General features: G+C 41.3%; 1 protein-coding gene across 3 annotated transcripts in view; it reads left to right on the top strand.

Annotated features, from left to right (window-relative positions):
• LOC117452181 (protein mono-ADP-ribosyltransferase PARP14-like) overlaps positions 1-18,840 on the top strand; it is a 44,463-nt gene that overhangs the window by 5,747 nt on the left and 19,876 nt on the right. The window contains exons 5-19 of one of the 3 annotated variants that reach the window (XM_071204321.1): positions 311-505; positions 1,760-1,885; positions 1,969-2,070; positions 2,192-4,376; positions 4,633-4,959; positions 5,281-5,356; positions 7,431-7,661; positions 9,365-9,586; positions 9,973-10,063; positions 10,365-10,514; positions 13,689-13,751; positions 13,852-14,037; positions 14,653-14,856; positions 15,411-15,529; positions 15,710-15,945. In XM_071204321.1, coding sequence (XP_071060422.1) covers positions 311-505; positions 1,760-1,885; positions 1,969-2,070; positions 2,192-4,376; positions 4,633-4,959; positions 5,281-5,356; positions 7,431-7,661; positions 9,365-9,586; positions 9,973-10,063; positions 10,365-10,514; positions 13,689-13,751; positions 13,852-14,037; positions 14,653-14,856; positions 15,411-15,529; positions 15,710-15,945 — 4,513 coding nt within the window. Of the gene's footprint in view, positions 1-307; positions 506-1,759; positions 1,886-1,968; positions 2,071-2,191; positions 4,377-4,632; positions 4,960-5,280; positions 5,357-7,430; positions 7,662-9,364; positions 9,587-9,972; positions 10,064-10,364; positions 10,515-13,688; positions 13,752-13,851; positions 14,038-14,652; positions 14,857-15,410; positions 15,530-15,709; positions 15,946-18,840 lie in introns of all 3 variants that reach the window. The other 2 variants (XM_071204320.1, XM_034090664.2) reach the window with 2 other exon arrangements.

Here is an 18,840-nt window from a genome sequence, read left to right as displayed (position 1 = left end):
ATAATTCAGAACATGTGTAATTTAATGAACATTGTTATCAAAAATATGACTTGTATTTATTTTGTCACAGTTTTTTAAGAGTTTTGGACGGCTTCTTTGCTTGAATCTTTTTTACAAATACATTTATTTTAATATTAATTTGGCACAGCTATACATAACAAGGTGAACCGTTGGTACACTACCAATACATTATATACAGATCAGCTGCAAATAAATTAACTCTTGTTATTAATTACAGTTATTCCAAGGAAATACTAAATCTTACCCAATTGCTTTTTCAATGTTTTCGCATTTTACTTTTTTGAAGCAGATGAAAAAAGCGATACAGAGAAGGAGAAGTCCGTTCAGAGCAGCGCTGTGGTGTTGGAGAACGTGTCGGACCGCCTGTCCAGAGATCTGCTGTTCATGCTGGTGGAGAACATCTCGGGTTTGGATGAGACCTGCTACAGTCTGGAGTTCATCTGGGAGAGCAGCAGCGCCGTGATCACCTTTAACAAACCTGCAGGTAGGAAATAAAAAGATTCAGATCCATCTTTTATTGGATCAATGGGTCTAAAGATTACAAAACTAGCATCACAAAGCAAAAACATCACTGCTCAGTATTCAAGGTTATTATGTAGTCCTTCAAACGGCCAGCAGCATAAAAAGATGGGAGTAAACCAATTCTAAAAATCTATATGCAATGGGGAGAATTTCTACCATGTTTGAGATGCATGGAAAATGACTAGATAATGATGCACAAAGAAAGAAAAATAAACATCCATCCAAATGTTTAAATGAAATGAAGTAACTATAAATGTTGTGAAAAGCTTCTCTTTTATTCATCCTCCTGACCAGTGATTATTTGTACAGTTCTTGCGTTTGTGAGTCAAAGTTCTATTAATTGTACCGCTTTATACAATAAAAGCTCATAGTTGCTCTTTTTAAACAAACCTAAGCTACACATCTAAAATGATCCATCAGTCTACACAGTCAAAGCCTCTCATAAACAGAATTATAACACTGGGAGGACAATAATTTATTCGTATTTCATTTTATAGTGTTCACTGATTGTATATTACAATATATACCCCATATTATCATATAGAGGTATTTTTGCCCTTTTTTACAAAAAGGGAAATTTTTATTATTTGAAATTTGAAGAAGCAGATGGCAATACACAAAATCCATTTAGCAGCTGTTCTCGAAATCATATGAAATGAGCGGAGGATAAATCATCCTTTAAATTAGTAGAAAAAAAAGTATTTATTCTGAGAAAGAAACACAATATATAGAAAATGTATCCACCAAGGAGCGAGGACACATACCTGATGTAGGAGCCATGATCACTATTGATTGGTTGGCTTGGGTCACATGGGTATGGGTGGCACTCATTATAGTCCTGTTCACCTGCGTGAGGTGTGTGTCTGGAAGAGAGGGTGACACAGGGCTGTTGTACTTTTTTGTTGACCGCAATATTACAATTGCTTTGATTATAAACAATGTATATCTGATCACCGAGTTTTTTCATTAAACTACAATACTACGAAACAGAGCTTTTGATCTTTTCGAGTACTTTTTTAGCGTGTCATACAACATCAAACAGGCCCGGCCTCAGCCTCTCAGCGACTTTGTCTGTTTCCTGCTGTCGCTACACCTGAGATAACAGACCTTTCACCAGGCCTTGTTGTAGGTTAAGGGTAAATCATTCCTAACATGTGTAATTGTCACCTGATACGGCGGTTTCAGTCTTGAAGGAGTAATCAGGAGTGTTTTGCAGATGTGGACAAGTTCCTCACTGGCAGTCAGTGCAGTCAGAAGCTGCGGAAACACGGACTGACCGCTCGACCACTGGAGGCAGCAGAGAGCATCCGCGTGGAGAATCTTCCTCCGACTGTGGTTAAAGGTACACACAATGTTAATCACAGATTCCCAGCAGTGTTTTCCACTATTATTAGTTCTCATTCTTTATTTGTGATTCCTTTCCAGAGATGTTGGAGCTGTTTTTTGAGAAGAGCTGGACACTGCCTGACAATGTCGTCATGATCCCAGATGAACATGCTGCCATTGCAACTTTCAATAACGCCAAAGGTTTGTTTATTCAGCTTTACTACTCATGCATTGCTCATTGTAATTTAAAGTTGACATGTGTTCTAACAAAAAGAACAATTATTTACCCGAGCTTTCTTTTGTGTTGCCTGTTTTGCTGCAGTTGTGGAAAGCATTTGCCATGAACAAGACCATGCGTTGCGATCCATAACTTTCAAGGTGTATCCATACTATGAGTCCATGGGCACCGCCTTGTACGGCAAAGAACGACCAACATGGAAGATGCCCGAGCCCTTTAGAGAGAGTGTTCACAATGTAGTCTGGAGATTCCTCCGGGAGAAGAAACTGTTCCAAAGCATCAACGATCAGATGTCTTCATACTTCTGTCGCGTGAATTTGGACAACCCTGATGTAATACTCAGCCCTCTCCCCAGCCTTTTAAGGCAGCAAGGTCTAACTGCCGAACATGTAGATACCTGGATGAGTACAGCGCAAGAGGCCTTCCGTCAGCACATGTCTCAGTACTCTGCCTTCGAATGTAAAGTGAATGCCAGTGCATGGAAAGCTGCAGAAAAAGAAGTCCGTTCCGTTGTCAAGGAAGATGCTGCCCTAGTCCTGGATGCATCCCGGGGGGTTTTGACTGTGGCTGGCCGAGGTGACAATATAAAGAAAGTCAAAGGTCCAGTGGAGAACATCGTTCTTAAAGCCATCAGCCAGATCAAACGGCAGACAGAAGGTGTATCTGAATGTATGGATATGTCCCCTGCACAGTTCTACATCCTGAATCAGGAGGGCTTAGTCAAAGCTGCCCAGGACATTTCCCCTGAAATGACAATCTCGTTGGATGAAGGCGCCCAGAAGTTAACCATTACAGGACTACCTGCAGAAGTTTACAAGACTAAGTTATGGATCTTGGAGCAGACCGTGGGTATGTGTAAGAAGCAGCTGAATGTCCCTCCAAGTCTTTTAGACTATCTTAATACAGTGGATGCCATGGACATGTCAAAGAGCCTGTTCACATCCCAAGGCATCAGTGCCATCTACAGCATTGATAGCAAAGGGGTTTTACTGTTGGGGACTTCTGAGCCTGTCCTTGCTGTTGCAGAGAAAAAGGTGAAGACAATTTTTGGTGTGGAGACTCTGGATGTGGAAGATCAAGAAGTTCTGAAACTTCCCAACTGGGTGGACCTAAACCAACAGCTGTTGGACACCTACAACTCCTTAAAGAATAAAACAGTGGCCATTCAGATCCAACCAGAAAGAAGAAACAAAATAACTGTGACTGGCTTCCAGATTCCAGTAAAAGAGGTTAGCAATAGTCTGAGGGAATTCATTGTTAACTTCTCACAAGTTAAAGAAACCATTCGCGTCGGGTCCTTTGCTGTTGTTCAGTTCATTGAGAATAAAAAAAAACAAGAGTGGATCAGTATTTCCAAAGATAATACTGTTAAAGTCCAATTTGATTCAGAGAGGCCAAAAATAACTTTGGCAGGGGCTCGTCTTCATGTACAGAAAGCCAAATGCTGCTTTCAGGAACTGACTAGTGCTCTCTTCACTGACAACTTTGTTTTGGATAAGCCTGGAGCCAAGAAGTACTTCCAGACTCAAGGAAGCCTTTTCCTTTCTACAATAATGACCGAATACAGCTGTGTGGTCGTGCTCTGTCCAGAGAATCAAGAAGAAGAGGAAGAAGAAGAGAACTATGGGGAAGAAAATGGCCATTGTTTTTGCAAAGTGAAGACTGCCAATGGGGTTCTAGTTTCCGTCATCAATGCAAACATCTGTACCCTAAACGTGGATGCGGTGGTCAATGCTGCTAATGAAGACTTACAGCACATTGGAGGCCTGGCTCACGCACTTCTCAAGGCTGCAGGACCAGAACTGCAGAAAATCAGCAATGACCACATACAGGTACATGGAAAACTTCGCCCAGGTGCAGCCATCGTAACAGGTGCATGCAACCTGCCTTGCAAGTACGTTGTACATGCCGTCGGTCCTCGTTTCCATGACTCGGATAAGATGACAGCAGTGTCACTTCTGAAGCGTGCTGTTAAAAACAGTCTGACACAAGCAGAGCAAGCTAACTGCTCCACCATTGCACTGCCAGCGATCAGCTCAGGAGTGTTCGGGTTTCCTGTGGACCTCTGTGCTGACACCATAGCACAGGCAGTGAGGGAGTACTGTGACAGTCCAGGAGCTCCACGGTCACTGACGGAGATCCAGCTGGTGGACAACATCCATAACACTGTTAAGGTCTTGGCCACAGCTGTCAACAGAGAGTTCAAGGACCTCGGACCCATTTTGACTCTACCACAGCTGGCAGGAGGAAGAGGCACCGGGGCTTCAGGGTAAGTTGAGGACCCTTTGCTTATCATTACAGCATACTACAGCTTGGTTAGCTTTGTCCAAAGTAACAAACTCCACAAAACATCAATTGGATGATTTTTTTATTGTTTCAGGATCAATTGGAAAAAATGGTGTGTTCAGCAATTCTAAGGCTATATGCTGCCACAGTTCTATTTGTATACCAGTTCAATTAACAACACGTAGGTCAGCCATGCTGTTAGATGTGTGTGTGTTTGAGCTTTACTGCTTACTTCCCAGCAGACATCAGTGGGATCGAGGTCAAAGCCAGTTATCCAGGGGCCATCAAGGCGCTGAAAGAGGAGGAGTACGCAGAGGTGAGGAAAGAGGACGTGAAGGAGAACCCGGAGGAGGACGAGGAGAACGCGGAGGAGAACGCGGAGGAGCACGCGGAGGAGAACGCGGAGGAGCACGCGGAGGAGCACGCGGAGGAGCACGCGGAGGAGAACGCGGAGGAGAACGCGGAGGAGAACGCGGAGGAGAACGCGGAGGAGCACGCGGAGGAGCACGCGGAGGAGAACGCGGAGGAGAACGCGGAGGACACGCCAGGTCTGAAGGGCATGGAGGGTAAGAATCTTCTTTTTATCTTTCTTTTCTGTTGGTTGCTTCTTTTTGCTTTTGCTCTTTAAGTTAAGTTTCAAAGACCACAGTATAGAAATCCGAGAAAAACTTTTTTCAGGTCTTTTATAGAGTCTGGAACAAATCAAAACCAATGCTAATCTTACAAAAGAAAAGTACCAAACTGGAAAAATAAGGAATACAAATTTGTAGACCAGGAAGTGTTTCCTTTTTAACATATTTTGTTCGTTTTGGGCAACAAAAACGAACACAGTTATGGTGACCATATTCACATTGATGACATTAGCGATGTTCTTTTATTGGCTGTAGGTCAGGGAAGATGGAACAGACCACGTCGGAGGGTCTTAGGATTGTTCTGCTGAAGGGAAACATCCAGGACCAGACTGTGAGTATTATTAAAGCACCAATTGAAAAACAGTTGATGATAAACTGTAGTATATTACTGATGCCTTATTCTGAATGTAGCTGTTGTGGATTAGGTAGGTAATATCTACGAGATGGTAAAAGTAATAATAGGACAAATTCAGGTGAATGCCACTAACTTTGGCTTTAAGAATAATTCCCATTCTTAAACTTGGATACCATTTTTGTTTTTATCATTTTTCATATTGGCTATGGTAACGATCTACATAAAGTCATCAAGTGCAGAAAACGTGATAAGGGGGGCTCAGCAGGCTGAGTTAAATGGTTTAAACATGAAAATACTACAGAGTACATAACAAGCAAGTAACGACAGACAAACAAAACATACTACAGTAATCATTAGTTACAAGGGCAAGACACAAGGAGAGTAGACAACCTGACACTGAAAGAGGAGACAAAGGGGAGTATACCAAAATATAATAATAAATAATAACTGAAAACTAGAAACAAGTGAAACATTACCAAAAACGCCACTGTCAAAAAGGAAAATGTTTAACCAAAAACATGCAAGGTTTTTTATATGGATAGTAGATACAATGTAAGAATATAGTCTGAATAGAGATATTGACAGTGTGAGTGTGTACAAGTACAAACCCTGCCTTAGTAGACAGAGTCCGTGAATAGAATAACGTTTTCTAGCAGGGACCACACCACACCACAAGGATATGGCAATCTAAAGAATTAATTTGGAGGGAGGGGTGAAGCATGCCATCTGATAGGCTGGTCCGGTTGCTGAAGTCTGGGCAGAGGAAGACTTAGGGTGGGGGTTCCCTCTCAGGCTAATTTCTGCTTGAGCTGATTACAGGCACCTCAGACTGTAGGTGGAATTAGATATTTAGAAAAGTATGCACGAGTTGAAGAGGAAGGGATGAAAGGAGACGGATAGAGAGGATGCAGGGAAAGGGAGAGGGAGGGATGCTGGTATGTAGGGATAAATGGATCAATGGGTGAGGATGAAGGGATGAGGGGAGTGAGGAATGAAGGGATAGATGTGGAAGGGTTGTGGGTTGGAATGAAGGGATGAGGAACGTGAGGAATTAAGGGATCGATGGGTGAGGGTGTAATAGGATGTGGGTGAGGATAAAGGGAGTGAGGGATGAAGGAATGAATGGATAGAGGGGTGAAGTGATGTTTGTGGATAAAGGGATGGATGTGGAAGGGTCGAAGGGATGTGGGTTGGATTGAAGGGGTGATGAGAGGATGTAGGTGAGGATGAAGGGATGCGGAGAGTGAGAGATGAAGGGATGTGGCTAAGGATGACGTTAGAAAGGGAATAGATGGTTGGAATGGAGAGGAAGGGTGGGTGGAGAGAACGTCAGGATGTGTTAACTAGGGATGGGAACGATTAATCGAATATTCGAATATTCGAAATGATTCAGGTATTCGAATAATTATTCATGTATTCGAATATAAATTATTAATTATAATAATAATAATAATACATTTTATTTTTAGGTGCCTTTCATGACACCCAAGGACACCGTACAATTTAAAAATAAAAAAAATAACTAAATTAAAAATAAATAAATAAATGAAATTAGGCAACAGAACAAGATAAAAAAAAATTATGATTTTTTTTTTTTGGGAGTGATGCCTAAGTTGATTATCAAATTGAATAATTCAATGTGTATATATATATATATATATATATATACGACAGTGCCATATAAGCTAAATGTGACCCATACAAAATTGGGTAAAAAAAATTAAAAAATTCAGAAAAAAAAGTTGAACATTTTTTTTATATAGGATATGTACATTTTGGTTAACCAGTTAACCGTTTTTTGGGGGGTCGAATATTCGAATATACATTTGCTTTCAAATTACCATCCCTAGTGTTAACTGTGTATAAGTATTCTTTAGAGGTGATCCCAAGTTAACCAATTAAGTTCATTTTGTCATCTTGCACTAACCTGTAATAAAAGTCTAGCTGAAATCAGTAAATATTTTTACTGTATTTTTAAACTAATAACGATAATAATAATATTGAACTTTTAGTCCAAAGCTTGTGAAGACGCTGTGGTTTTGGTCCACAGACTGACGTCATCATCAACACCATCTCAGCGAACATGACCCTGATCCAGGGAGCTGTGTCTAAAGCCATCCTGCAGGCGGCCGGGCCAGGCCTGCAGAGGGCGGTTCTGTCTGAAGGGGGGGCGAGTGCGCTGCCAGAGGGCGATGTCGTTATCACCGATGGCTTCAACCTCAACTGTCAGAAAGTCTTTCATACCGTTTGCCCTCATTGGAACAACGGAGCGGGCCATGAGGTGAGGGATTATTTCAAAAGGAGCTCCAAAGAAACGGATTGTAAATGAAGAAAGCTAAGTGCCGATTAGTTCACTGTTAAAATCATTTCAATATTTATGTATAGACTCATCCCTAATAAAGTCAAAGTAATTCAGTACAGTGATGGTTTAGTTAAGTCAGTGGAATGTTAAAGTATTTTCAGTTTCTTTTGGAACCACTAACTAAACTGAAATGGTGAAAGTGGGTCATTGTGTTCAATGTAGACAGTGTTTATTTGTAAGACAGCTCTTTTAAGGCAATCTTGCAACTAAACCCAACATTGATGATGATGATAATAAGCCTTATTTGTATAACACCTTTCATACAGTAAGTGCTTCACAGCAGTTATATAGACACATTAATATAAACTACAGAATTACATTACATTGCATTTAGCTGACGCTTTTATCCAAAGCGACTTACAATAAGTGCGTTCGACCAAAAAGATACAAACTTGAGGAAAACAGAATCATAAAGTACATCAGGTTTCATAGAGCAAAAACATTTCAAGTGCTGCTCAACTGGCTTTATGTAAGCCAGTCATTTGTTAGTAATTCTATCGCTCTAAGTGGAGTCGAAAGAGATGAGTTTTCAGTCTGCGCCGGAAGGTGTGTAAGCTTTCTGCTGTCCTGATGTCAATGGGGAGCTCATTCCACCATTTTGGAGCCAGGATAGCAAACCCACGTGTTTCTGCTGATGGGAACTTGGGTCCCCCTCGCAGCGAGGGTGCAGCGAGTCGTTTGGCTGATGCAGAGCGAAGAGCACGTGCTGGGGTATACGGTTTAACCATGTCCTGGATGTAGGAAGGGCCAGATCCATTCGCAGCATGGTACGCAAGTACCATTGTCTTGAAGTGGATTCTAGCAGTTACCGGAAGCCAGTGAAGGGAGCGGAGGAGCGGAGTGGTGTGGGAAGATTTAGGAAGGTTGAAGACCAGGCGAGCCGCTGCATTCTGGATGAGCTGCAGAGGTCGGATGGCACATGCAGGTAGACCAGCCAGGAGGGAGTTGCAGTAGTCTAGTCGTGAGCTGACGAGAGCCTGGACCAGAACCTGCGTGGCTTTCTGGGTCAGCTGGGGACGCATCTTCCTGATGTTGTAAAGAGTGTATCTGCAGCAGCGGGTTGTAGCAGCGATGTTTGTAGTGAAGGACAGGTTGTTATCTAGGATCACACCCAGATTCCTTGCAGTCTGAGTCGGGGAAACAACAGAGGTGCCGATGTTGATTGTCAGGTCAAGAGTGGGACAATCTTTTCCCGGAAGGAAAAGCAGTTCAGTTTTGTCAAGGTTGAGCTTGAGGTGGTGAGCAGACATCCACTGAGAGATGTCAGCTAGACAAGCAGAGATGCGTGCGACGACCTAGGTCTCTGAGCGGGGAAAGGACAGAATTAATTGGGTGTCGTCAGCGTAGCAGTGGTATGAAAAACCAGAATAAAAGCAATGCAGGAAATAAAACTTGGACTTGCACTTGGACTCAAGCACAGGTAATGATGACTTGGACTCGGACTCGACTGGGACTCGACTTGACTCGACTTGACTCAGACTCGAGAATTTGTGACTTCACTACAACACTTGAAGTAGCATAAAATGGAAAGCACCTACAATGTTCACTTAAAAAGACAGTTGGCCGACTATCAATGTGCTCTAGTTGCTGGTAATATGGTGTGTGTTGTCTTTTTGTGTCAGGAGTTGATAACCATCATCAGATATTGTCTGGAGGAGGCCGAGAAGACTCGGATGACGTCGCTGTCTTTCCCCGCCATTGGCACAGGAAACCTGAGCTTCCCCAGAGACGTGGTGTCCAGAGTCCTGCTGCAGGAGATCCACTCGTTCAGTCGCAGACGATCCCCTCGCTATCTGAGAGCGGTGGCCATCGTCGTTCACCCGAGTGACAAGCAAACTGTGGACGTGAGTTCATTTCATCCTGGTATTACCTTTTAAATATTGTCAATGAAACATTTCTCACGGTAGAAAATGTCCAATGAGTAAAAACACAGAGTTTGAAGATTATACATTCCTGCCCTTACCAGATCTCTGCTCTGGCTCCATTAGCAGCTAGTAACCACGATATCACAGACAAATGCTGGCGGTCAAGTTGCATTGTGGGTAATGGGGAGCATGATGTGTGCAATAAAAAAAGATTATAGATCTGGTTCTGCTGCATTGATTTTTATTTCTTTTTCTTTTTTTACTGTCCATCAATGTCAAACAATGTTATTTCTTTAGTACAGCTTTAAACTTCCATACCCAAAGAGACATGTATGGAGTATTATTAATATCATCCTGTTTGTCAGTGTTTCACCAGGGAGTTCAGTGGTCAGAGAACCAAGTCACCCGTTAGGCCAGTCAGTCATCATCCAATCAGCCAATCACAGCCGTCCTCAGGTAAGAAGCCTCCAAAAACCTATGTGAAATTTCATAGCAACAAAATCACTCAGCAGTAATCTGTCAATTGAAAGTTGAGAATGTAAAGGGTAAAATGGAGTAAGTCTGTAACTATACAATGTTATTGATTTGATAAATACACAGCTACTTTAATTTGAGAGACAGAAAGGTGACTTTAACGGATGTCTTGAGCCTCCAGTTCACCACGCTAGTGTTGAACTCTAGTTTGGATCATATATACATTGGTAGGAATGAAGATTTTATAATACAAAAAAGCTAAGAAGAGATGTGTGTGTGTCAGCCTCCTTTGGCCAGGTGTCGTCCCCCTCCCTCGGTGTGTATCAGATGCAGATGGATCAGCTCACCCTGGAGGTGTCGTCTGGAGACATTACCAAGGAGGCCTGTGATGTCATCATCAACTCCTCCAATAAAGACTTTTCCCTTAAATCAGGTGACTCGTATTTCTAAAGATTTAAAATTCAATAAGGTATTGCCATATTAACAGCAGTTTTTGGAATTTGTTCCAGTTCGCTCAACAAGAAACATATTTATTTACATAGTAGACATAATCACAGTATAAAAAACAACAGCCACATATATGATACAGTACAGCAACATAATTTGTTATCAGCCATCATCTTCCTCTTAACTGAACGTGTACAACTTTAAACTCAAAGGACCATCCTAATTTAGAAAATATTGAACTATACATAACTGATAATTCCTTTTGTATAAGACTTACGGCCCCTACACACGGCGGCGTGCGTTGAAGCTTGCCGGTGGGCGTGTTTGAAACTCGACCAACAACCGATCACATGAATCTCCCGCCCCGGACACACAAGCACGCGGTTTGATTGGCTAGAGCTTGTACTGGCATATGATTCGATTGGCTGACGCACGCCGCCGTTTGTAGGGGCCGTTAGAAGTTCTTTCTATGATTCCAGGCACAATTTGTTTCAGTTATTTTCAATAGAAATGTATATGCAGGGACTTGAAAAGTCAGTTTTAAGTAACGGTGTCAATCTTTCTTCCAAAAAGCATATTTATTTTGACATTTGACAATATTAAGCTTTTTAGACGGAGGCCGACAGGTGCAAAAGCGCAACAGGTGCAAAAGCGCAACCACTGCAGCGCGTTTCTCCTCATGGAAATGTTTTGTGTCGATGTAACGTGTTTGCACCTGTCGGCTTCCGTATATTACCCTTTCTAAATGTGAGATTAAAGATGAAAATGAATATTCATTATTCTAATGAATTAAAAGTTAATTGTACAGGCCATTAAATTAACCTATTTCCGTATTCAATTTTACAGATGGAAGATGATATGGCAATTAGCTTATTTTGGCTAATGTTAGCATAGGTTTTTACGTAACTTTTTAATTTGTTAGCTGAATGATTTTCAATGGCTGCCTGAACGTTGACTTAAAGGTCTCATGTCATGGCCATTTCTACTGATCATAATTCCAATGTTGAGGTCTAATAAAATAGATTTATACTGTGCAATTTTCCAAACTCACATTGGTTTCTCACAGCATCTCTGTAAATTATGTGTATTCACCGGTATTCACTCTCTGTCCTAAACTGCTTGTTGGAGCTCGCCCCCGCTCTCCCTGTGAGCCCAGTGTGCTCTGATTGGTCAAGCGACGTGCAGCTGCTGTGAGGAGCAGACAGGGCTTCCGTGTCGGAGATAGATACAGCGAGAACAAGCGAAACTCATCCTGAGCACACACAAACACTCACAGCCGAAGTAAAAACAATAAGTGTGGCTTGATATTGAGTAAGAAAAAGGTTTAGGTCTGCGGAGAGCATTTCTCCGAGATCCCAACATAGTCCGAAAAACGTTTACCCATTCAAACAGTCGTGGTAGATACCTTGTTTGTTTTACACATCATAAATACACAAACAACAATGAATACTTACAGGTTGTGTACCCGAATCTCCCGCTGGTCCAAATAAAGCAGGAGTTGTGTGTGTGTGTGTGTGTGTGTGTGTGTGTGTGTGTGTGTGTGTGTGTGTGTGTGTGTGTGTGTGTGTGTGTGTGTGTGTGTGTGTGTGTGTGTGTGTGTGTGTGTGTGTGTGTGTGTGTGTGTGTGTGTGTGTGTGTGTGTGTGTGTGTGTGTGTGTGTGTGTGTGTGTGTGTGTGTGTGTGTGTGTGTGTGTTGCATGTAGCAGCCGCATGTGTGCAAACTGCCCCGCCCCCTCACACACAGACGGGGAGAGATAGATCTCTCGCCTGGACTGGAAAGATCAAAAATACTAAAAATAATCATAGATGCATTTTTGCAGTCTTTTGCATATTAGATAACGGAGTTGGCGACACTAAAACTGCAATATAATGTTTGTGTAGCTAGCATAATAAATATGAAATATCGTTCTTCAGTGCCCTACGCTGTACATATCCAGTGTAGGTACCATATCTGCACGGCCTACCAGATTAGCACTGGGTCCGTTACGCTTACTAATGACGTCACGCATTGGCTGTACGGCAACCCAAGAGGACATTTTACACGGCCAAATTCCGCAAAGAATATTAAAAAATAACAATCGACAGTGAATGTATGTTAGTGGAACTGTGTCAGGAAAGTGAAGTGATAATTAAGTAATGTTATTTAAGAACTGAAATGCATAAAATTGAAAGTTCATATGTATCATATCCCTTCGGAATATGGTCGTAGACTTTACTGATGATTTAGAATTTATTGAAACTCCAGACTCAACGTAAGAGCTTGTGCCTCTTCGGGGGGTATTAACATTTAAACATAAACTTTATTCTTTACTTTCTCCGTCTATGATATCAGATACCGTCATGTTTTTTCCATAGCAACAACAACTTCCTGTCAACAGCTCCTGTTTCACCTGCTTAGTACAGTTATCATCACTGCTACTGTGGTCACATCGGGGACCCGTAGCATTTACAATAGTTGAGATGTGAACAGACAGTACACACGTTCAGAGGATGAACGTGTGTCTGTGGGAGTTTACGCTGTTGACAGGAAGTTGTTGTTGCTATGGAAACACCAGATACCATTTCGGAGGGATATGATACATATTAACTTTCAATTTTATGCATTTCAGTTCTTCAATAACATTACTTAATTAACACTTCACTTTCCTGACACAGTTCCACTAACATACATTCACTGTCGATTGTTATTTTTTAATATTCTTTGCGGAATTTGGCCGTGTAAAATGTCCTCTTGGGTTGCCGTACAGCCAATGCGTGACGTCATTAGTAAGCGTAACGGACCCAGTGCTAATCTGGTAGGCCGTGCAGATCTGGTACCTACACCGGCATGAATCGCGGGAAGCTTTGTTTCGTGAAAGGCTGGCAGAGGGTGCGGCCATAGCTCTGAGCGTGGCTACTGGGTATCCCTACGTAGCGATACCCAGGAAGTAAATGAGAAATCTCCAACGAGGCGTTTTGGGGAGGTATTTTCTGTGTTAGAGTTTTACTCGCTACAGGGTGTACTTTGAGGGTTTTTGACTCTGCAGACCGTTTACATGCAGAAAAACCTTCATAACACACAAGGGGATGGGTAATAACCAGAAAAGCATGACATGGGACCTTTAAACACTGATTGGTTGATTTATGTTTCATTATTGATTCTCTTCTCTTTGTTTTTCAGGCGTTTCCAAGGCAATCTTAGACAGCGCTGGATTAACAGTTGAGCAGGAGTGCTCAGGGATCGGTACGTAGAGGGAATTCATCTTGTCAATCTCATACTGTAATAATATTTCAACCATATATCTATTTATTTAGGCTATTATGTGTTTGGTTCCTCTCTGTAGTGAGTACCCCGAGTTTCCAGGCTGATACATTCATCCTGACGTCGGCCGGCCTGCTGCCCAGCAAACACATCATCCACATCGTGGGCCAGAATGATCCTGCCAATATTAAAGACTTGGTTTACTCAGTGCTGAAATACTGTGAGGAGAACAAGTTCAACTCCGTCGCCTTCCCAGCCCTGGGCACAGGCAAGTTCTACAAAACTATTATTTAAACTGACAAAAGAAAGCTTTGTAGAAACTTTTTTGTGTTTTTTAAGATAACTTTTCTGCTGAAATGAAACTCAAATTCTGGTTAATCTCAAACTCTTCCTTATTCACCGACTCGTTTTGTCATTTATTTAGTTTTGAGTTATTTTGATAATTTCACTGGATCGCTGTGCGCAGATGTTTGAATTTACAGTCTGGTGGAGGTGATACGTTTAGCCATTTGGAAATACATGGCTTATAACTTGCAATCAGACACATTCAATTTCTGGGCATTCAATGGTGCGTTTACATTGGACAGTAAACACATTTTCCGCACTTGGCGATTACATATAAAGTAAAGATGCAGATATATTCACGGTCTGGCTGGGCACTTTTTTATGACATTCTATACTAACATATTTTATAAAACACTGTACTGTGATTTTTTTGAATGGCTTTTTTATGTCATACTATGCTATACTAGCATTAGCCAACAGGCCACGCTTTAAGAAGCCATGCTGTTTAGGCTATTAGTCTTTAGTGTACACTATCAAGGTTCTCAGACAATACTCATCATCATCATCATTCATCATCATCAGCGTATCTGCCCGTTAGGTCAGGGAGGGGTCAGTCCGTCGGACGTGGCGGACGCCATGGTGGAGGCGGTGGTGGACTTTGTGAGGAAGAAGCAGACAAGGTTTGTCCACAGCGTGAAGATCCTGATCTTTCAGCCGGTCATGATGTCACTGTTTCACAAGAGCATGATGAAGAGAGAGGGGCAGGAGGTGAAGGAGAAGAGCACCTTCACAATGTTTAAAGGTATTCACTACACTCCTCTGGAAGTGAGATTTGTTTCTTGTGATCTAGATTATTCAGTATTTTTTCTGTTACCCTCATGTTTAGATCGAAACAAAATGTTAGTCTGTCTTTCAATATTGTCTGACTTCCTGTCTGTGGCGCTCAGCTCCAAGCCCATTGGTTAATTTGTTATTTTAAGCACACATGTTGGGGACTATTTTCCGTGGCGGATTAATCTACTTTTGCATCCTCTGGTTAGTATTTGTGTATGTAGGATTTAAATATACATCCTTTACTTTCTTTTGAATGCGATATCTCAGAAAGCCTGGAACACATTTAAGACTCAACGATGAACTGATCAGAACAAAAGATCCAGATGAAGGTTGCTGAAACAAAAAAACGTTTTGGCCATAACTAAAGAATTCCTAAGCTAACTATGACAATCTCAAACAACTGTCAAATAGGATAAAATGATGGGATGAATACATTTTGAAAATACATGGATGCAAACTGAAATCGAATTTGTTGGCGGAAGAATGAACGAGAGGTAGTAATTCTAGTTTTATGTTTTTCAGACAAAGCGACTTCGTTTTTTATGGGACTTTTTGATCAGCGAGCCAGCGCTGATCAACTGGTTCTGGAGAGTGAGGAGTTTGAACCGACCGTGTTTCAGCTGTGTGCCGACAACGACATGGTGAATATGAAATGATTCACTTATTCAGCTCTTTGCTTTGAAAGGACCTCTTGATAGTGGAGGGAAGGCCTTCACTCATACATAAAAACCTGTCAGAGACAGATAGGATAACGGTATGAAAACGTTCTTGCATGCAGCCATATTTGTTTTTAATTCCACATCTTTTACACGCTACGGCAGGCTGTGAAACAGGCTAAGAAAAGGATCACAGAGCTGATTATGGCGGAGCAGGCGCAGAACACCATCACAGACCAATACATCAGTCAGCTGTCGCAGGAAGACATGGACCAGCTGAAGGCCCTGCAGAGGAAACTGACCGTTAGCATCCGCCTGGAACGAGGGCAGGAGGACCAGGAGCCCCACATCCACCTGGAGGGGCTGACCAGAGACGTGTACACTGCCGAGTCCGCCATCAGGTCAGCAGATCCAGTTATGGAGGAGAAAACAATCAATAAAGCTACAGTTCGATCTACCAAATATAAGCTTAATGATTTAGCCAGTTAAACCCCGCGGACCTTGGTCAGACATTAAGGGGGTAAAAATGCAAATCCCGGCCATTTCTACCGGAGCCTGGAGCGATGGAGCATCGGCAGGTTATTCTCATGCTGCTGTTAATCTGGAGAGCAACAGACTCTAGCGCCCCACGCATATTATTATATAATCAGACAACGTCCATTAAAAAACATTATAATACACAATGAGACGTTCTGCAGTAAGGAGGGGTGTGGTGGCGTCTTGATCCTTGTCTACAATTTAATAGCCACCTCTATCGGGGTTGTGGGTTTTGACGCGCCTCTCTTTGTTTCCAAACAATTCAGCGGAGATCGTAGTCGAATCAGATGAGCTTTATTCATTGATCCACACGGTACATTCAGGAGGACACATGTCTTCGCTTCATAGTAACTAAAAAGTGTATCATTTTCTAAAGTAACAAAAAGAACACGGTCAAAAGACTTTTCCGTTTCCCCGTCTATCACCCCCAGCTGTGTCCTATCAATCTACCATATATAGGCATAGCCATGCACGTGATACTGACGCACATATAACAAATAATAAGTGAGCCTTAAATTAATGCATTTTAAACCATAATGTGACTCACAACAAATAGCCGATAATTTACAGAATAATCTAATATTATTATTAAGCCTAACATTCAGACAATAATAACAAAAGGAAAAATTGCTCTAACAAGGGGCGTTTCACCGACGACAGGTGTTCTTACTTTTATGTACTATGGACTGACGGCTTTGGGGGCCTTGTAATATTGCACATGGGTTTGCAATTTATATATAACGACTTCCTTTTGCACAGTAATAATGTCACTCAGCACTTTAGTGAACAGTTTGCACTTTATTAGCATGATTTGCACAGTACAGTTTGACATGGCCTATTTGCACATTTTTATATAATCTATACTATTTATTGATGTAGTAGTTGTTAAATGATTAAACCGTATTATTTGGAATGTCGTCTGGCTGTCGGTCCTCGGCTCCACCTGAAAAGAGAGGGGAGTTATAGCGAGAGCGCTGAATTTTTACTTTACACAACACTGTTCAACACTTCATTCTGCTTCGCTCTTTAACTAAACAACCGCGGATGTGTTGAAAGACTCTTTCGCTAAAGATTTTGAAGATATCCGCGTTCTTGTGACACGTAAATACTACGCTTCCTATGTTTTGGTCCGGACTGCGTTCACATCAGCAATAAACCGCTCCAAGTTCGCAAGTAAGCGCTCGGAGACCACCTATTTTAGCGGACCAGAGTCCGGTTGTTTAGTTCACTTAAGAGGTCTCGGATTGTGTTCACACTGACCCAAATGAACCGCACCAAGCGGCTAAACGCACCAGGGTTCGATTCAACCGGACTATTAAGGCAGGTGTGAACGCATCCTAAAGTGAACTAGGCCTATCTAAACACTCATAGTTCTTTACCTCAATGAGCTGTAGTCAGGGCCGTTTCTAGCTTTTTTGGGGCCCTATGCAAGATGCTGTTTGGGGGCCCTAGTTTTTTTAACTACAATGGGGGGGATTCCGAAGACTTTAAGATGATCTGTGGAGATGCATCAATCTCTTAGACTCTAATAGGAAAACAGGCTAATTTCACGAAAACCAAGCAATTGAAAATGACAAAAAATGATATTAAAAAGGTAAACAATAAGGCTCCTCTATGTCAATAAATGCAAGAGATGCAGCATTTTCTCAACAATGTTTAATTTACATTTCTCATTTTCCTCAGACGTCACTCATTGGCTGACAGCCCAACGATGATTTGGACTTTATTACCCCAAAAACACAAGCCACAGCTTTGCTATCATAGCAGTTTAGTCGTGTTTATATCCTACATTGGATTTTTAAGCATATAATGCTTCACCGAACACAGGAGGGGGGCTTGGCTGTCTACAAATAAAGACGGCTCATTTGAATTCTCCCCAAATATATTGAGGCTGAACCTGAACTTTGAATTCTCTGCTCCCATCATAATCTTGCCGATCTTATTAAAATTGTGAATGCAGAATTAGAATGTGACTATGTAACTGGTTTTCAGTTAATAAATGATCCCTTAATGTGGCCAAAACAAATTACATAGTAAACACACAGTAGAAATGACTGCATTATACGGATTTGCAATACCGAGATAGAAAAAGTTGGTGCATGTACATTTTTAGGACTGTTGTTGACGAAAAATTCAATTGGAAGCACCATATAAATTATGTACAGACTAAACTGTCAAAAACAATAGGTATTTTGTATCATACTAAGAACATTCTTGAAGAAAATATACTCTTTATAAGTCTATTTCTCCCTTACCTTTACTACTGCTCCGAAATATGGGGAAACATGTACTAAAATAATAACATCCCAAAAAAAAGTATTACGAATAGTCTGTGCTGTTGGTAAATATGAACACACAACTCCCATATTTAAAAAAACTCAATCTATTAAAATGTGTTGAGATAGTACAGCTTAAAACAGTACTGATTATGCACAACATTTTCCATAACAAAATGCCTAATAATATTCAAAAGCAGTTCCAACCACAGCGTGAACATATTAATGTAAAAAAAGTCACTTGAAAATAAGTGTTCACAATGTTTATATGCAATTATGTATATATTATTATTATTATTATTATTATTATTATTATTCATTTGCCAAGTACATGTGTACATATGTATATATTTATATATAGTATTTTCATTTCCAAAAAGATAGTTGAAAGTGCTATTGACATGTGCAGAAAATGACCTTATGTCTAGTTTTCGTATATATGCATTTATTGTTTTCCTGCCCTAAATTTAATTTGTTCTCCTG

The sequence above is a fragment of the Pseudochaenichthys georgianus genome, chromosome 9 (genome assembly GCF_902827115.2).
Source record: "Pseudochaenichthys georgianus chromosome 9, fPseGeo1.2, whole genome shotgun sequence".
NCBI classification, from domain to species: Eukaryota; Metazoa; Chordata; class Actinopteri; order Perciformes; family Channichthyidae; genus Pseudochaenichthys; species Pseudochaenichthys georgianus.
This window is presented reverse-complemented; position numbering and strand designations above follow the sequence as displayed.